Source organism: Trachurus japonicus, chromosome 6, assembly GCF_045865225.1.
Source record: "Trachurus japonicus isolate A0001 chromosome 6, Traja_1.0".
Taxonomy (NCBI): domain Eukaryota; kingdom Metazoa; phylum Chordata; class Actinopteri; order Carangiformes; family Carangidae; genus Trachurus; species Trachurus japonicus.
The window spans coordinates 29,424,059-29,439,704 of NC_140912.1; the positions used below are offsets into that span (position 1 = coordinate 29,424,059).

Here is a 15,646-nt window from a genome sequence, read left to right on the forward strand (position 1 = left end):
GCCTTCCTTCCTTCTTTCCCTTTGTCCTTCCTTCCTTCCTTCCTTCCTTTGTCCTTCCTGCCTTCCCTCCTTCTTTCCCTTCGTCCTTCCTGCCTTCCTTCCTTCCTTCCTTGACCCAGGTGGACAACAGGAGGGTTAAACCAGGAGCTGCCACATGAATAGTACAGTACAGTAGTGAGCTGCCGGGCTTTTATTTTGAAATCTGTTATCAATCCACACACATACACTAAAAAAATAAAAGTTTTCTTCTGTTGCCGGTTTGTTTGTTTGTTTGTTTGTTTCTCACTGCTCTGACTTTGAAGAAAAAGAGGATTTTAATGTGTCAATAAACTATCAACATATAATAACAACAGGTGAGAAAATGTGAAGAAGGAGAAACACTGGTGGGTTCAGATTCATTCATAAAAGTCGTGGGTTTGTAGCCACAGTGAGAGAGAGAGTGAAGCTCTGAAGCTCTGAAAAATAAGTGATTACTTACAAATAAATTTAAAAAATTGACAATATCTGACATTTATTTGAAGAAAAAAAAGGAGGGGAAACGCTGCTGCAGATCATGTGATCATGTAGTAGTAGAGCGAAGGGAGAGCAATCGATCACAGACGGCTTTGTCTTCTTAGATGGATTAAAAAAGGAAAAATAAATAAATATGAATCAATTTTCATCAAATATTCTTGAAAATAAAAGAAGTCTGACGTCCTGGTTTGACCTCGACTCATCCCTCTGTTTCATTGGAGAAGTTGTGGATCATCGGTTTAACTATCGATGCACCTGATCGACTCCAAGTCCAACGCTACATCAGGAATCACAGTGTTGTTAACTTCCTTTTCAACTTCCTCCTGCAAAACCAAAACACACATTTGATTTTTTTTTTTTTTCGTATTTGTGAACACAGACACAAAACCAAACCTTTTTCATAAACTCCTTTTTTTTTTTTTTAAATTTAAATCCCACTTCCTGTTTCTCTCTCTCTCTCTTCACACGGTGACATAAACATCCAGCTCTAAACTTACTGCTTAATAAATAATAAAACACTGTTGTTTAATACTGAACCTGAGAGAATCACAACTGTTCATCATCATTAATGTTTTATGTGTGTGTGTGATTTAAAATTAAAAAAAAGTAATGTGAGATTCAGTTCAACTCTTGTTTCTCGTCTCATTTACGGTCATAAAGTGAAAACATGTTGTGACGAAGCTTGTGAGTCTCTGTCGTCGATCAAACTTTCTTTAGCATCTTTTTTTCTTTTCTATTTCTGGATGTTTTGTTGATATTCTCGCTGTTAAAATAAATTTACCATAAAAACTATAGACCGTCCATTTCTTTTGTGGGAGAGCAAACTTACAAACTCAGCAGGGCCCAAGTTGTTTAAAAGTAATCTGATCAGATTTTGGACAATGGATTGGATCAAATATTGAAAACAGGTTGTTAGAAACTACTGTAAAAACGGATTCTGAGATCGGATTAAATCACATAATCCAATCTTGGTTTTGTTGTGTTGTTCAAAACTTTTTAGTTGGAATCGGGAAAACTTTGATCCAAAATTATAATTGGGATTATTCTGATCCAGGCAGTTTGGTGGATTCAGAAACAAAATATGACATTAAATTCAGACTGGTCAAATAAACAACATTTATAATGTGGTACAATTATTCATTGATATTTTGCACTTGATTGATTTTTTAAACATTACAGTGATCAAGTGAATAAAGTTACCTTGATTGTTCCAGAAATGAAGAACTTTCCCTCAACTACTGGATAATTAAATGAAATTTAAAGTCTGAATTTGAAAATATTGAAAAATGTCACAAAATCTGGATAATTTTGATCCAGATTACACTATTTGAACAACTGGGCCCAAAGGATCAAATACTTGTGTGTTAAAGAAGATGCAGTTCATCATGTAGAGCCGATGGATCCAGGTTTAACTCTTCGTCCTGAGTCGTTCGTCGTTTGTGGATGAAAACGTGTGAAAACTTACCGGGATTTAGTGACATCACAAACCTCCAGCTGTTAAAATCTGAGTGAGTGAATCAAGATGTCAGGAAGAAGCTGCTTGCAGCAATACACAAAAAGTCCTTTATTGTATTTTTTTGTCTTTTCCACTTTTTTAATGATGGCAATTTATCAACTTGTTTTTTTTTTTCTTTTTTTTTGGAACAACAAAAAAAAACAGCTTTAAATGATTGAAAACCCTCCAAAAAAAAAAAAAAAGCAAACATATCAAATAAGGTCAAAACTGATTCTGGATCGATCTGTTTTTTGTTTTTCTTTGTGTCCGACTCCTCATTCGTCCTCGTCTCGTCTCCGTCTTTTTTCTCTGTGTGTGTTTGTGGTTTTGGCAATTCATCACCTTCTTTTGAAGAAACAAAATAAAATTAAAAAAACTGGTGGAAATGATGATTGAAACCCCCCGAAAAAATTGCAAATCTGTCGAAAAAAAAAAGAAAAAAGAAAAAGTCAAAACCGGTTCTTGGGTTCCTCGTCTGTTTTTCGTCCGTTTGGTTTCTACTCTTGGCACAAAGTGTGTGTCAGTCCCGTCCAACGCAGCGTTCTGGGTTTCAGTTCAGCTGTTTCTGTCTGAGCGGAGATCGTTCTGGTTCTGGTCCTGGTCCTGGTCCTGGAGGGTCGGGGTCAGATGCGGGTGAGCTGGTGCCAGAGGCTGGACGGCAGGATGCTCTCCACCTTCTCCATGATGAAGTTGAGAGGAGCGAACAACGTGCTGAGGAACTGCAGGGACACACACAAAAAGACCAAAACAGGAAGTTCAGACCAAATATTTTTTTTTTAAATTATAAAAATATAAAATCAATGAGGTGTGTTAAGTTATATTAGTAAGTTAAATTATAAAGACTAATGAAGACTTTTCTGGATCAGTTCTGAGGCTGCTCATCTTCCGACAGAGTCACAAGATTGAACAAAAAATAATAAAGTTTAGTGTTCAAACGTATCTTTACATATTAACATAAAGATAATTTAACAAAAAACTACTTTTAAGTGACACTTAAAACTGAAACTAAAAGACAAGTTGGCCGTTGAAAAGTCAGAGGTTTCTCCATCGCGAACATTAGAGGACGATCAAACCAGCGTCAGTGTTTGGATCACAGTATTGATCGTATCGGTTCTGATGATAAACGTGGTTCTCAAACATTGTTACAGAGAAAGAAAAGAAAAGAAAAGAGTTTCTAGAGACAGAAATCAGACTTTTCCTTTTCTTGTTTCGATCTTTGTTAAATTTTCAAAACTAAAAACGTCTTGTTGTAAATTTACGACTTTATTCTCGAAGTTTGTGATTTTTTTTATTTGTCAATGTGGCCCTAAGTTGTACAATGATCCTCTGACAGCCATTTTTTATTTTATTTTGAAAACCTTTTTTTTTTTTTTTAATATATCTTTAATTTCTCATTTATCTGTAGTTGAAGACGACTCAATAAAGTTTTTGTTCAAAAATAATAAACATATATTTGTTATATGAATCTAACACAGGGGGCAGGGAGGCGGTGGCGCCCTCCACTGGCTGCCATGGAAACAACAGCAGGAGGATTAAACCAAGTCTGAAGGAAAAAATAACTAATAATAAATAAATCTAAGCTGGAGCAACAACAACAACAACAACAAAGGTGACGGGGTCAGAGAGGAGAAGAGGTGTGATGATGTCGTTGTGTTACAGGTGTAAAGGTCAAAGGTCGACTGGACGTGTTCATGCAGACGCAGGTTAAAGGAAAAGAAAAAGGTTTAAGGTCAAAGGTCACAGACGCCTGACAGGTTCACTGGGTCATGAATATTCAGAGGAGCTGAGACGACCAGAGTGTGTGAGGAGGAAGAGGAGGAGGAGGAAAAAGAGAAGAGGAGAAGCAGGGGAAGAGAGGAAGGGGAGGAAAAAGAGAGGAGGAGGAAGAAGAGAGGAAGAGGAGAAGAGGAGGAGGAGGAAAAAGAGAGGAGGAGGAAGAAGAGGAGAAGGGAAGGGATAAGAGAGGAGGAGGAGGAAAAAGAGGAGGAGAGGAGAGAAGGAAGAAGAGGAGGAGAGGAGGGGGAGGGAAAAGAGAGGAGGAGGAAGAAGAGGAGAAGGGAAGGGATAAGAGAGGAGGAGGAGGAAAAAGAGGAAGAGGAGGAGAGGAGAGAAGGAAGAAGAGGAGGAGAGGAGTGGGAGGGAAAAGAGAGGAGGAGGAAGAAGAGGGGAAGGGAAGGGAAAAGAGAGGAGGAGGAGGAAGAAGGGGAGGAGAGGAGGGAGAGGGAAAAGAGAGGAAGAGGAGAGAAGGAAGAAGAGGAGGAGAGGAGGGGGAGGGAAAAGAGAGGAGGAGGAAGAAGAAGAGGAGGAGAGGGAGGAAAAAGAGAAGAGGAGGAAGAAGAGGGGAAGGGAAGGGAAAAGAGAGGAGGAGGAGGAAGAAGAGGAGGAGAGGAGGGGGAGGGAAAAGAGAGGAGGAGGAAGAGGAAGAGGAGGAGGAAGAGGAGGAGAGGAGAGGAGAGGGAGGAAAAAGAGAGGAGGAGGAAGAAGAGGAAGATGAGGAGAGGAGAGGAGAGGAGAGGGAGGAAAAAGAGAGGAGGAGGAAGAAGAGGAAGATGAGGAGAGGAGAGGAGAGGAGAGGGAGGAAAAAGAGAGGAGGAGGAAGAGGAGGAAGATGAGGAGAGGAGGGGGAGGAAAAAGAGAAGAGGAAGAGGAGAGAGGAGGAGGGGGAGGAAGTGGAATAAGAGGAGGAGGAGGAGGAGGAGGAGGAAGAAGAAGAGGAGGGATGAGAGGAGGAGGAGGAGCAGAGGAGAGGAGGAGGAAGAAGAGGAAGATTAGGAGAGGAGGGGAGGAAAAAGAGAAGAGGAGGGATGAGGGGAGAGGAGGAGGGGGATAAAAAAGAGATGGTAGGGGTGTGTGTGTGTGCGTGTGCGTGTGCGTGTGTGTGTGTTTACTCACAGCTTTAGCGAACACGCCCATGAGCTCAGGAAACTGGTGTGTGAGCAGAGCCAACATGGCGGTGAAGGAGCAGAGACCGGCGGTGAAGAGGATGAAGAAGGGCAGCTCCTTCTTCGGGTAGACCGACACCTCGTGAAACACTGCTTCCACGTGGGACACGCACACACACAGACACACACACACACACAGACACACAGACACAGACACACACACACACACACACACACACACACACAAACACAAACACACAAACACATGACATAACGTTAGTTCAGGGCAGAACATCTCATTTAAACACGTCGCTGTAATAACGTAATGTAGCATCATTTAGTCCGTAATAACGTAATGTAGCATCATTTAGTCCGCAATAACGTAATGTAGCATCATGTAGTCTGCAATAACGTAATGTAGCATCATTTAGTCCGCAATAACGTAATGTAGCGTCATTTAGTCCGTAATAACGTAATGTAGCATCATTTAGTCCGTAATAACGTAATCGTAATGTAGCATCATTTAGTCCGCAATAACGTAATGTAGCATCATTTAGTCCACAATAACGTAATGCAGCATCATGTAGTCCGTAGTAACGTAATGTAGCATCATTTAGTCCGTATTAATAACGTAATGTAGCATCATTTAGTCCGCAATAACGTAATGTAGCGTCATTTAGTCCGTAATAACGTAATGTAGCATCATTTAGTCCGTAATAACATAATGTAGCATCATTTAGTCCGTAATAACGTAATCGTAATGTAGCTTCATTTAGTCCGCAATAACGTAATGTAGCATCATTTAGTCCGCAATAACGTAATGTAGCATCATTTAGGCCGTATTAACAACGTAATGTAGCATCATTTAGTCCGTAATAATAACGTAATGTAGCATCATTTAGTCCGCAATAACGTAATGTAGCATCATTTAGTCCGTATTAATAACGTAATGTAGCATCATTTAGTCCGCAATAACGTAATGTAGCATCATTTAGTCCGTATTAATAACGTAATGTAGCATCATTTAGTCCGTAATAACGTAATGTAGCATCATTTAGTCCGCAATAACGTAATGTAGCATCATTTAGTCCGCAGTAACGCAATGTAGCATCATGTAGTCCGTAATAACGTAATGTAGCATCATTTAGTCCGTAATAACGTAATGTAGCATCATTTAATAACGTAATGTAGCATCATTTAGTCCGCAATAACGTAATGTAGCATCATTTAGTCCGTAATAACGTAATGTACTGTAGCATCATTTAGTCCGTAGTAACATAATGTAGCACGATTTAGTCTGTAGTGACGTAATGTAGCATCATGTAGTCCGTAATAACGTAATGTAGCATCATTTAGTCCGTAATAACGTAATGTAGCATCATTTAATCCGTATTAATAACGTAATGTAGCATAATTTAGTCTGTAGTAACGTAATGTAGCATCATGTAGTCCGTAATAACGTAATGTAGCATCATTTAGTCCATATTAATAACGTAATGTAGCATCATTTAGTCTGTATTAATAACGTAATGTAGCATCATTTAGTCCGCAATAACGTAATGTAGCATCATTTAGTCCGTAATAACGTAATGTACTGTAGCATCATTTAGTCCGTAGTAACATAATGTAGCACGATTTAGTCTGTAGTGACGTAATGTAGCATCATGTAGTCCGTAATAACGTAATGTAGCATCATTTAGTCCGTAATAACGTAATGTAGCATCATTTAATCCGTATTAATAACGTGATGTAGCATAATTTAGTCTGTAGTAACGTAATGTAGCATCATGTAGTCCGTAATAACGTAATGTAGCATCATTTAGTCCATATTAATAACGTAATGTAGCATCATTTAGTCTGTATTAATAACGTAATGTAGCATCATTTAGTCCGCAATAACGTAATGTAGCATCATTTAGTCCGTAATAACGTAATGTACTGTAGCATCATTTAGTCTACAATAACATAATGTAGCATCATTTAGTCCGCAATAACGTAATGTAGCATCATTTAGTCCGCAATAACGTAATGTAGCATCATTTAGTCCGTATTAATAAGGTAATGTAGCATCATTTAGTCCATATTAATAACGTAATGTAGCATCATTTAGTCCGCAGTAACGCAATGTAGCATCATTTAGTCCGGAGTAACGCAATGTAGCATCATGTAGTCCGCAGTAACGTAATGTAGCATCATGTAGTCCGCAGTAACGTAATGTAGCATCATGTAGTCCGCTGTAACGTAATGTAGCATCATGTAGTCTGCAATAACGTAATGTAGCATCATTTAGTCCGTATTAATAACGTAATGTAGCATCATTTAGTCCGTAATAACGTAATGTAGCATCATTTAGTCCGTATTAATAACGTAATGTAGCATCATTTAGTCCATATTAATAACGTAATGTAGCATAATTTAGTCCGTAATAACGTAATGTAGCATCATTTAGTCCGTATTAATAACGTAATGTAGCATCATTTAGTCCGCAATAACGTAATGTAGCATCATTTAGTCCGCAATAACGTAATGTAGCATCATTTAGTCCGTATTAATAACGTAATGTAGCATCATTTAGTCCGCAATAACGTAATGTAGCATCATTTAGTCCGCAATAACGTCATGTAGCATCATTTAGTCCGTAATAACGTAATGTAGCATCATTTAGTCCGTATTAATAACATAATGTATCATCATTTAGTCCGCAATAACGTAATGTAGCATCATTTAGTCCGTATTAATAACGTAATGTAGCATCATTTAGTCCGCAATAACGTAATGTAGCATCATTTAGTCCGCAATAACGTAATGTAGCATCATTTAGTCCGTATTAATAACGTAATGTAGCATCATTTAGTCCGCAATAACGTCATGTAGCATCATTTAGTCCGCAATAACGTCATGTAGCATCATTTAGTCCGCAATAACGTAATATAGCATCATTTAGTCCGTGTTAATAACGTAATGTAGCATCATTTAGTCCGCAATAACGTAATGTAGCATCATTTAGTCCGCAATAACGTAATGTAGCATCATTTAGTCCGTATTAATAACGTAATGTAGCATCATTTAGTCCGCAATAACGTAATGTAGCATCATTTAGTCCGTATTAATAACGTAATGTAGCATCATTTAGTCCGTAATAACGTTGCATTATGTAATAATGTAATAGATTCTCACCTCATGATGTAATAACGCCACATTTTGTAATAAGTTGTTACATGTTGCACCAAATTATTACATTTAAAGCATAAAGAAGTGCAACACTCGCATTTTATAATAACTAACATGTAACAACTGAAAAAATCATTCTTTAGTTAAGATTTGTAACACTTCTGGAGCTGTCAATTTGTACCTTTAATTTTTTTTTATGTAAATTGTTTGTTTTTGTTTTTTTTCATTAATTCAGTATCTTTAATTTTTATATGTTAATTTGTCTTCCTTTCTTTTCTATTTTTTATGTTATGAATTTCTGTATTATCTTCTTACTTTGAAGACTAGCGCTGTTGTTGTTTTTTTACATAGGGGAGGTATTTTCATAAGCCTTTTTTGGCTTCCACCTCTCCTGCACAATGTTTAGTTTTACTATTTTCATTGTTTATGCATGGTTATATAATGTGCAAAAAAAAAAAAAAAAAATTTTAATAACTTATTAAAAATGCAGCAAATTTGATTACATACTGCCTTCAAGAATTTTATTATGTTATTATGTTACATCATGAGGTGAAAATGTATTATGTTATTACATAATGTGTCGCTACATGGTGTTTATTCAAAAAATGCAAAAAAGAAAAAAAAAGTGCGGGAAAATCAGGACTGAACTAAACGACATGAACTGATTTTAAATGTTCAGAGTCACTGAACTGATGAATGAAACTCGTTTGTTTACATCAAACATGTGCAACTGTTTCCTGTTTACTCTGATCGTGTTTAACGAGGCTGTGAAACCAGTTAAAACCTGTTTACAGGAACCAGAGAGAGAGAGAGAGAGAGTCGTTCCTCTGTGTAAATAAACTCAGTGTTTGGTGATGTCATGTAAACAAACAAACACAGTGGCGGCTGCTCTGGGTCACCGTGACGACGCTGCCGGTGGCTTCAGGAGTAGGTGGGTGTAAAAAAATAAAAATAGAAGGAAAATTATGAATTAATGTGAAAACTGGTAAAAAATAAATAATAATAAGGATATAAAACCATAAAGAAACATAATGTCAATGGAGATTTACTATCAGTATCTGTTTGTCGCTGTTGTTACTGTGTCACCATGATGATTTCCCTCATCAAACTCATCAAATACACAATCCAACAACTCCAAAACGCTCTGGTGGACAAGTTGTGACCTGCACATTCACCAAGCTATGAGATAATAACACAACGTTACCACACAGAGTTGTTTTAGAGGTAAATTCATGCAAAACCGCTGATGCACGTTGCCTTCAGGGGCAGTTTTTCATCAAGCAGTCTCTGTATTTCCCTCTAAAACAACTCTGTCTGTCTTGTGTTATTATCTCATAGCGTGGTGAATGTGCAGGTCACAACTTGTCCACCAGAGCGTTGTGGAGTTGTTGGATTGTGTATTTGATGAGTTTGATGAGGGAAACCAAGAAATCCCATTAGCCTCTGTAGCGTAGCTCTGAGCAGCTCACGGCTCTGCTCCACCGTTCTAAAAATAGCTTGCACCGACAATTAAAGGTAATGAACCTACTGCTATGACTATAGGGATTAGGGCAATGGGCCAATTTGACAAAATGTTGAACTATCCCTTTAAGTCAAAGTGACTTAATTTGAATATTCAGTCAAGTGAAAATGTGTGTGTGTGTGTGTGTGTGTGTGTGTGTGTGTGTGTGTGTGTGTGTGTGAGTCGAGGCGTGTCTTACTGGGTAGCAGCTCCCTGTCGGCCGTCTCTGTGCAGATGGGGTAGGGGTAGAACAGGTGACCCTTCTCCAGGGGATACGGGATCATTCTGAACGCTGCAACACACACACACACACACAGACAGACACACACACACACAGGTTTGAACACAGCTTTATGTGATTGTTTTCACTGATCACATTAGTTTTTAAAATGTGTTTTTTTTTTTTTTTTCATCAGATTCCAGTGCGAACAGCGACAACGTCAGGCTGTTGTTCAGGAAACGTGGATGAATAAACTTTAATGTCAAAGTGTGGAAGCTGGAAAGTGTCTGAGCAGCTGCTGAGGAGGAAATGACTGAAGAAGAAAAGAGACAAACTCTGCATTTAGGTTTCTGTTACCATGACTTTACTTTGTATCTTATATATAATAAACCTGCTGAGCAGCGTTCGCTTCATCAATAAACACATACTGTAGTTTAACTCCACGTGTCCTTTTCTTGTTTATACTCTCGTCTCCTTCAGCGCTCACAATCTCACCAAGGTTATTATAGTTGCACAATTTTCATCAGTTTTTATTTGTATTTAGTTTTTTTTTTTTGTCTATTATTATTTCTTTAGTTTGCTTTTTTATTTCAGTTTAGTTTTAGTTGTTTCAACAAGTGATGAAGCAGTTTTAGTTCAGTTTTTATTTTGGAGGAATTGACTTTTTATTTAGTTTTCTAAGAGACCTCTGAAGATGAACTTCCAAATTTGTGGGATTTTTGCTTTCTAGTTGCATCCCATAATGTTCCCATCGGGTTCCATTGACTCTTATCTACCTGTGGGTTGAACTCCAAGTCGTTGCAGCTTTAGACGTCTCTAAAGCCCTCTTCGCACGGGATTAGTATTACCTGGGGACGTCTGGTGATTTGTAAATTACTCCCCCACGTCTGTGTTTCTTGCGGTGCACTGATCGCACGGGATTAAGTGAAGTCTGTATTTTTACTGTAACATCCGCTGCTGTTACATCCATGTGCGAAGCAAATGTAAATAAAATGTCAAAGCAGCAACGTGACTTCGCAACAGTGCAGTTGTTGTTGTCGCAATAACGGGCCGTCATGGCATTTTTATTAAGCCTGTTGCACGTCATCCATCTCAATATCCTCCTAAATTTCACTCTTCAATTCAATTCAAATGGGTCTCCAGCACCGATACGAGCCCGTGTTTGCACCTAAAACGCCTTCGAAATTGCCGCTCATAATTTCAGTTGCTACAGTATGCTATGGTTTCAACCGGAGAAGAACAAAAAATGCACCTCAATTACTGAGATGCAGATTCGCACGGGACTAGTTTTACCACGGGACGTCGGTCTTTGGTGAAATATAGTCTAGTAGGTAATTTGCGGGGGAATTTTTACTTTACAAATTACTGACATGGCGCATTCGCACGGGATTAAGATCACAGACGTCCTCCGCAATTGTTACAAATTACCAGAGGTCCCCAGGTAAAACTAATCCCGTGCGAATAGGGCTTAAGAAAACTACATCTAAGCCGATGTTATCTGACTCTGCTTTAGTTTCAGTTAGTTTTACTTTGTTCATAGTTTTTAATTTAGTTCTGGTTTTTGGAAGAAAAAAATTTTTTTTTATTTTTATTTCAGTTTCCAAAATTATTATTTCACTGCTAGTTTTAGTTTTAGTGAACTATAATAACCCTGATTCTCACTACAGCTGTTCTGTTGTCGGTAAACACACACCACGATGCTGCAACCAACACTGTACGTCCAATTATCTGACGTTTTTTTTTTCTCTTTATCACTCTGTGTGTGTGTGTGTGTGTGTGTGTGTGTGTGTGTGTGTGTGTGTGTGTGTGTGTGTGTGTACTCACTGCCCTCCCAGGTGCAGTGCAGCAGGTTGAGCGCCCCCTCCACCCGTTTCCAGTGCTGCAGGTGGAAGAAGGCGTAGGCGATCGCCTCGCTGTCGCCGCGCTTCAGGATGTGTTCTGGAGGAAGAATCAGACTCTTCATCTCCAGCAGGTACTGAGGAAGAGGAGGAGGAGGAGGAGGAGAGAGGAGGAAGAGGAGGAGGAGGAGGAGAGGAGAGGGGAGGAAGAGGAGAGAGGATGAGGAAGAGGAGGAGGAGAGAGGAGGAGGAAGAGGAGGAGAGGAGAGGAAGAGGAGAGAGGATGAGGAAGAGGAGGAGGAGGAGAGGAGGAAGAGGAGGAGGAGGAGAGGAGAGAGGAGGAGGAAGAGGAGAGAGGAAGAGGAGGAGAGAGGAGGAGGAGGAGAGAGGAAGAGGAGAGAGGAAGAGGAAAGAGGAGGAGGAGGAGAGGAGAGAGGAGGAGGAAGAGGAGAGAGGAAGAGGAAGAGGAGAGAGGAGGAGAGACGAGGAAGAGGAGGAGGAGGAATAAGAGGAAGAGGAGAGAGGAAGAGGAGGAGAGAGGAGGAGGAGGAGAGAGGAAGAGGAGAGAGGAAGAGGAAAGAGGAGGAGGAGGAGAGGAGATAGGAGGAGGAAGAGGAGAGAGGAAGAGGAGAGAGGAGGAGAGGAGATAGGAGGAGGAAGAGGAGGAGAGACGAGGAAGAGGAGGAGGAGGAATAAGAGGAAGAGGAGGAGAGAGGTGGAGGAGGAAGAAGAGGAGGAGGAGGAGAGAGGAGGAGAGGAGAGGGGGAGAGGAGGAGGAGGAGAGGAAGAGGAGGAGGAGGAGAGGAGAAGGGAGGAAGAGGGGGAGGAGAGATAAGGAGAGGTGAGAGAAGAGGAGGAGGAGAGAGAAATAAACACAGGTGAGGATGATGAAGTCAGGTTACAGGACGTGTGTGTGTGTGTGTGTGTGTGTGTGTGTGTGTGTGTGTGTGTGTGTGTGTGTGTGTGTGTGTGTGTGTGTGTGTCTGTGTGTGTCTGTGTGTGTGTGTGTGTCTGTGTGTGTGTGTGTCTGTGTGTGTGTGTGTGTCTCACTTTAGGGACATGGGGGTTGAACTCCACCGCTCTGTGAATGGCTTCTACTGCGTTCATCTCTGCCGTGCTCAGCCCTCGTCTGGACGCCGCCTCTGGAGAGAACCTGCACACACACACGGTTGTTCTCCGTTCAAAATAAAGTTTTGCACAGACACTCATCATCCTCCTCCATTATGTGATTTTCTTCTGAAATCACGTTTTATCACGCGGGATTCTGTGAGATTTCGTGTCTGGACTGCAGTACTGTCTAGGTAAGGCAAAGCTGTATTTACAGTATATAGCGGGGCAACTCAATGTGCTTTACATTAAAACTAAACATTTAACGGGGCGGCGTTTAGCTCACTAGCTGCCGCCCCGTGTGTTGAGACTATAGTCCTCACTGCAGGCGGCCCCGGTTCGAATCCCGCATCGGGCAGTCCTTTCCTGCATGTCATTCCCCCTCTCTGCCTCCCCATTTCCTTTCTCTCTCTCTCTACTGTAGCTATCAATTAAAGGCAATAAAAAATATATACTTAACTAAAAAAAAACAAAAAAACATTTAACAGTAAGAATTGGAAATGGAAAGAAAAACATAAAAATATACAATTTTTAAAAATTAAAATGAAAACCCCAAATAGTAAAACATACACGTTAACATTAAACATATAATTAAAAGCAAGAAAAAAAAGACTTAAAGGACAGTACAGGAAAAAGAGAGAGAGGAAAAAAAAAATATAATAAAATAAAAACTAGACTAAAATAGAGCATATGCATTTTCTAGTGTGGTGTGTGTTCAGAGGGTTTAATAATGAGTTGGACCTGTCATTAGTGTGAATCCAGTCTGATTATTAATTAAACGATGATTAATAAACATAATAATGAGTGAAACAGGAAGTGGAGACTCACTGAGCTGCTCCATAACCATCAGTAGTGTATGTTAACACACACACACACACACACACACACACACACACACACACACACACACACACTGATCATTGCAGCTGGTGTGAAGCGATACTCACTTGTCGGACACCGCCCTCGCTTTGAGCAGAGCTGCTGTGTAGCATATTGTTGCAGATTTAGGTAAACTAATATCTGTGGGGGAGACAGAAACAAGGGGGGGGGGGTTAGAGGTGAGTTACACTGCTGCTGCCCAGAGGGGGAGTGAGGAAGATGAAGATGATGAAGATGAATCTTTGTTCAACCATTCATTGCAGCTGTGACTAATAATCAATAATAATTACATTAATTAATCAGCTTGTTTTTCTCTCAAATGTCAGAATCTAAACTATATGTATTAATTTGAACAGGTTCAAACTGAGAAACACAGAAGAATTTAAGCTTTAAATAAAAAACAAAAACAAACAAACAAAAAAACGATTAAATTATGTAAATAGTGTCCGATTCATTTCCTGCCAATTAATGAATGGATTCATTAACTCTGGTCTCTGTTGCTGCTGCTGAACTGAACCTGATTAAATCTGTAAACAAACAGCAGCACTTGTTCCATTACGTTCTGCATGAATTCATTTATTCTTTAATTAAAAACTTGAAACAGGAAAAAGTCGTTAAAAGCAGCAGAAAGACGCTCAGAGGTCGAAGATCTGGAACAGCTGATTCAACTGGACGGTTCTACTGTTTCAAGTCACATAAATGTTATTGATGAATATTAGTGGTTAATAATGTTTAATTATCAGTTGAACGTCTCAGATTTGTCAGATTTACAACTCAGACACGTTCAGGACCCGTAGGAAATCTGATCACTCAGAGACAGAGGTGTGGACTTGGACTCGAGACTTGAGACTTGACTTGGACTCGAGTCACGATTTTGATGACTTAAGACTTGCTTGATCAAATCAAAAAAAGACTTGGACTCGCTTGGGACTTGATGCCAAAGACTCGAGACTCTACTTGGACTTGAGAGCAAAAACTTGAGACTCTACTTGGACTTGAGAGCAAAGACTTGAATTCAAGTCAAGTCACATGCAGCAAGCACAAATATTAAAATAATTTAAAAAGTGTCACATCAATGTTAAACTGTAGCAGCCAGCGAGAGACGTTCTATATGGAACCCACTCCTGTTATCAGTCTTAGCTGTATAATTAATGCCAACACACTAATGCCTACCACACATAAAGATAATCTGGCTGATTTTGCCCCGATTTTCCCCCTTCTGACCAAAGACAAAAATCGCCCCATTATCTTAGGCTCTTGAGATTATTTTATGAGATTCTCCTGTAGTGTGTGGTGTTTTAAGATTTAATTCTCCTGACAATCGACTCGTAAAACGGTCGGCGGCGACAATTGTAAATATTAAACATGTTCAATATTTACGATTGTTGGCCCCAACAATTGTGACCGTTTGGATCAAAAGTCGGCTTGTGTGTGTGGGGGAACCCGACAATCCTGAGTCACCGTCTCCGCAGAATTTGACGTGAAATTGAATGTAACCAATAAAGAAGCAGCTGACTGCAGCACATGTAGCATAACAAACCAGTGTGGCTAACGGCTCCATGGCTCCCAAAGACAGTTTAATAGAGTATCTTTGATGGCTACCATCAACAGAGTAGCTACATCAGATCATGTTTGATCACGCAAGATTTCTGGCGTGTTACTGTACGTCAATTTTAAATAGCTTTATTGGCATGAGAAGGCAGTGCTTATATTGACAAAGCATATCACAATAGAATATGAATAAAAATAAACAGATGAATAAGTGACAGAACATTATAATCGATTTGTTTGGGACTCAAAACAAAAATCTTAGGACTTGGTTGGGACTCGAAAAAAAATCTTAGGACTTGGTTGGGACTCGAAACAAAAATCTTAGGACTTGGACTTGACTTGGGACTTGAGAGCAAAGACTTGAGCCTCTACTCGAGACTTGAGAGCAAAGACTTGAGACTCTACTTGGACTTGCAACATAGGGACTTTCTCCCACCTCTGCTCAGAGAAAATCAGAGGTCGAGTCCATCGTCCTTTAACAGACTGAAT

The 15,646-nt window shown here is 39.7% G+C and overlaps 1 protein-coding gene across 9 annotated transcripts in view; it reads right to left on the reverse strand.

The window, feature by feature from the left end:
- Positions 1–2,053: 2,053 nt before the first annotated feature.
- The window catches only part of LOC146986375 (suppressor of tumorigenicity 7 protein homolog), a 72,659-nt gene continuing 59,066 nt past the window's right edge, over positions 2,054–15,646 (reverse strand). For 5 of the 9 annotated variants that reach the window (XM_085780163.1, XM_085780161.1, XM_085780158.1 and 2 more), the window contains 6 exons: positions 13,675–13,747; positions 12,671–12,773; positions 11,607–11,757; positions 9,762–9,854; positions 4,901–5,043; positions 2,054–2,727 (listed from right to left, as the gene is read on the reverse strand). In XM_085780163.1, the coding sequence (XP_085636289.1) occupies positions 2,632–2,727; positions 4,901–5,043; positions 9,762–9,854; positions 11,607–11,757; positions 12,671–12,773; positions 13,675–13,747 (659 nt within the window). In that variant the 3' untranslated portion in view covers positions 2,054–2,631. The remainder of the gene's footprint in view (positions 2,728–4,900; positions 5,044–9,761; positions 9,855–11,606; positions 11,758–12,670; positions 12,774–13,674; positions 13,748–15,646) is intronic. The other 4 variants (XM_085780164.1, XM_085780160.1, XM_085780155.1 and 1 more) reach the window with 1 other exon arrangement.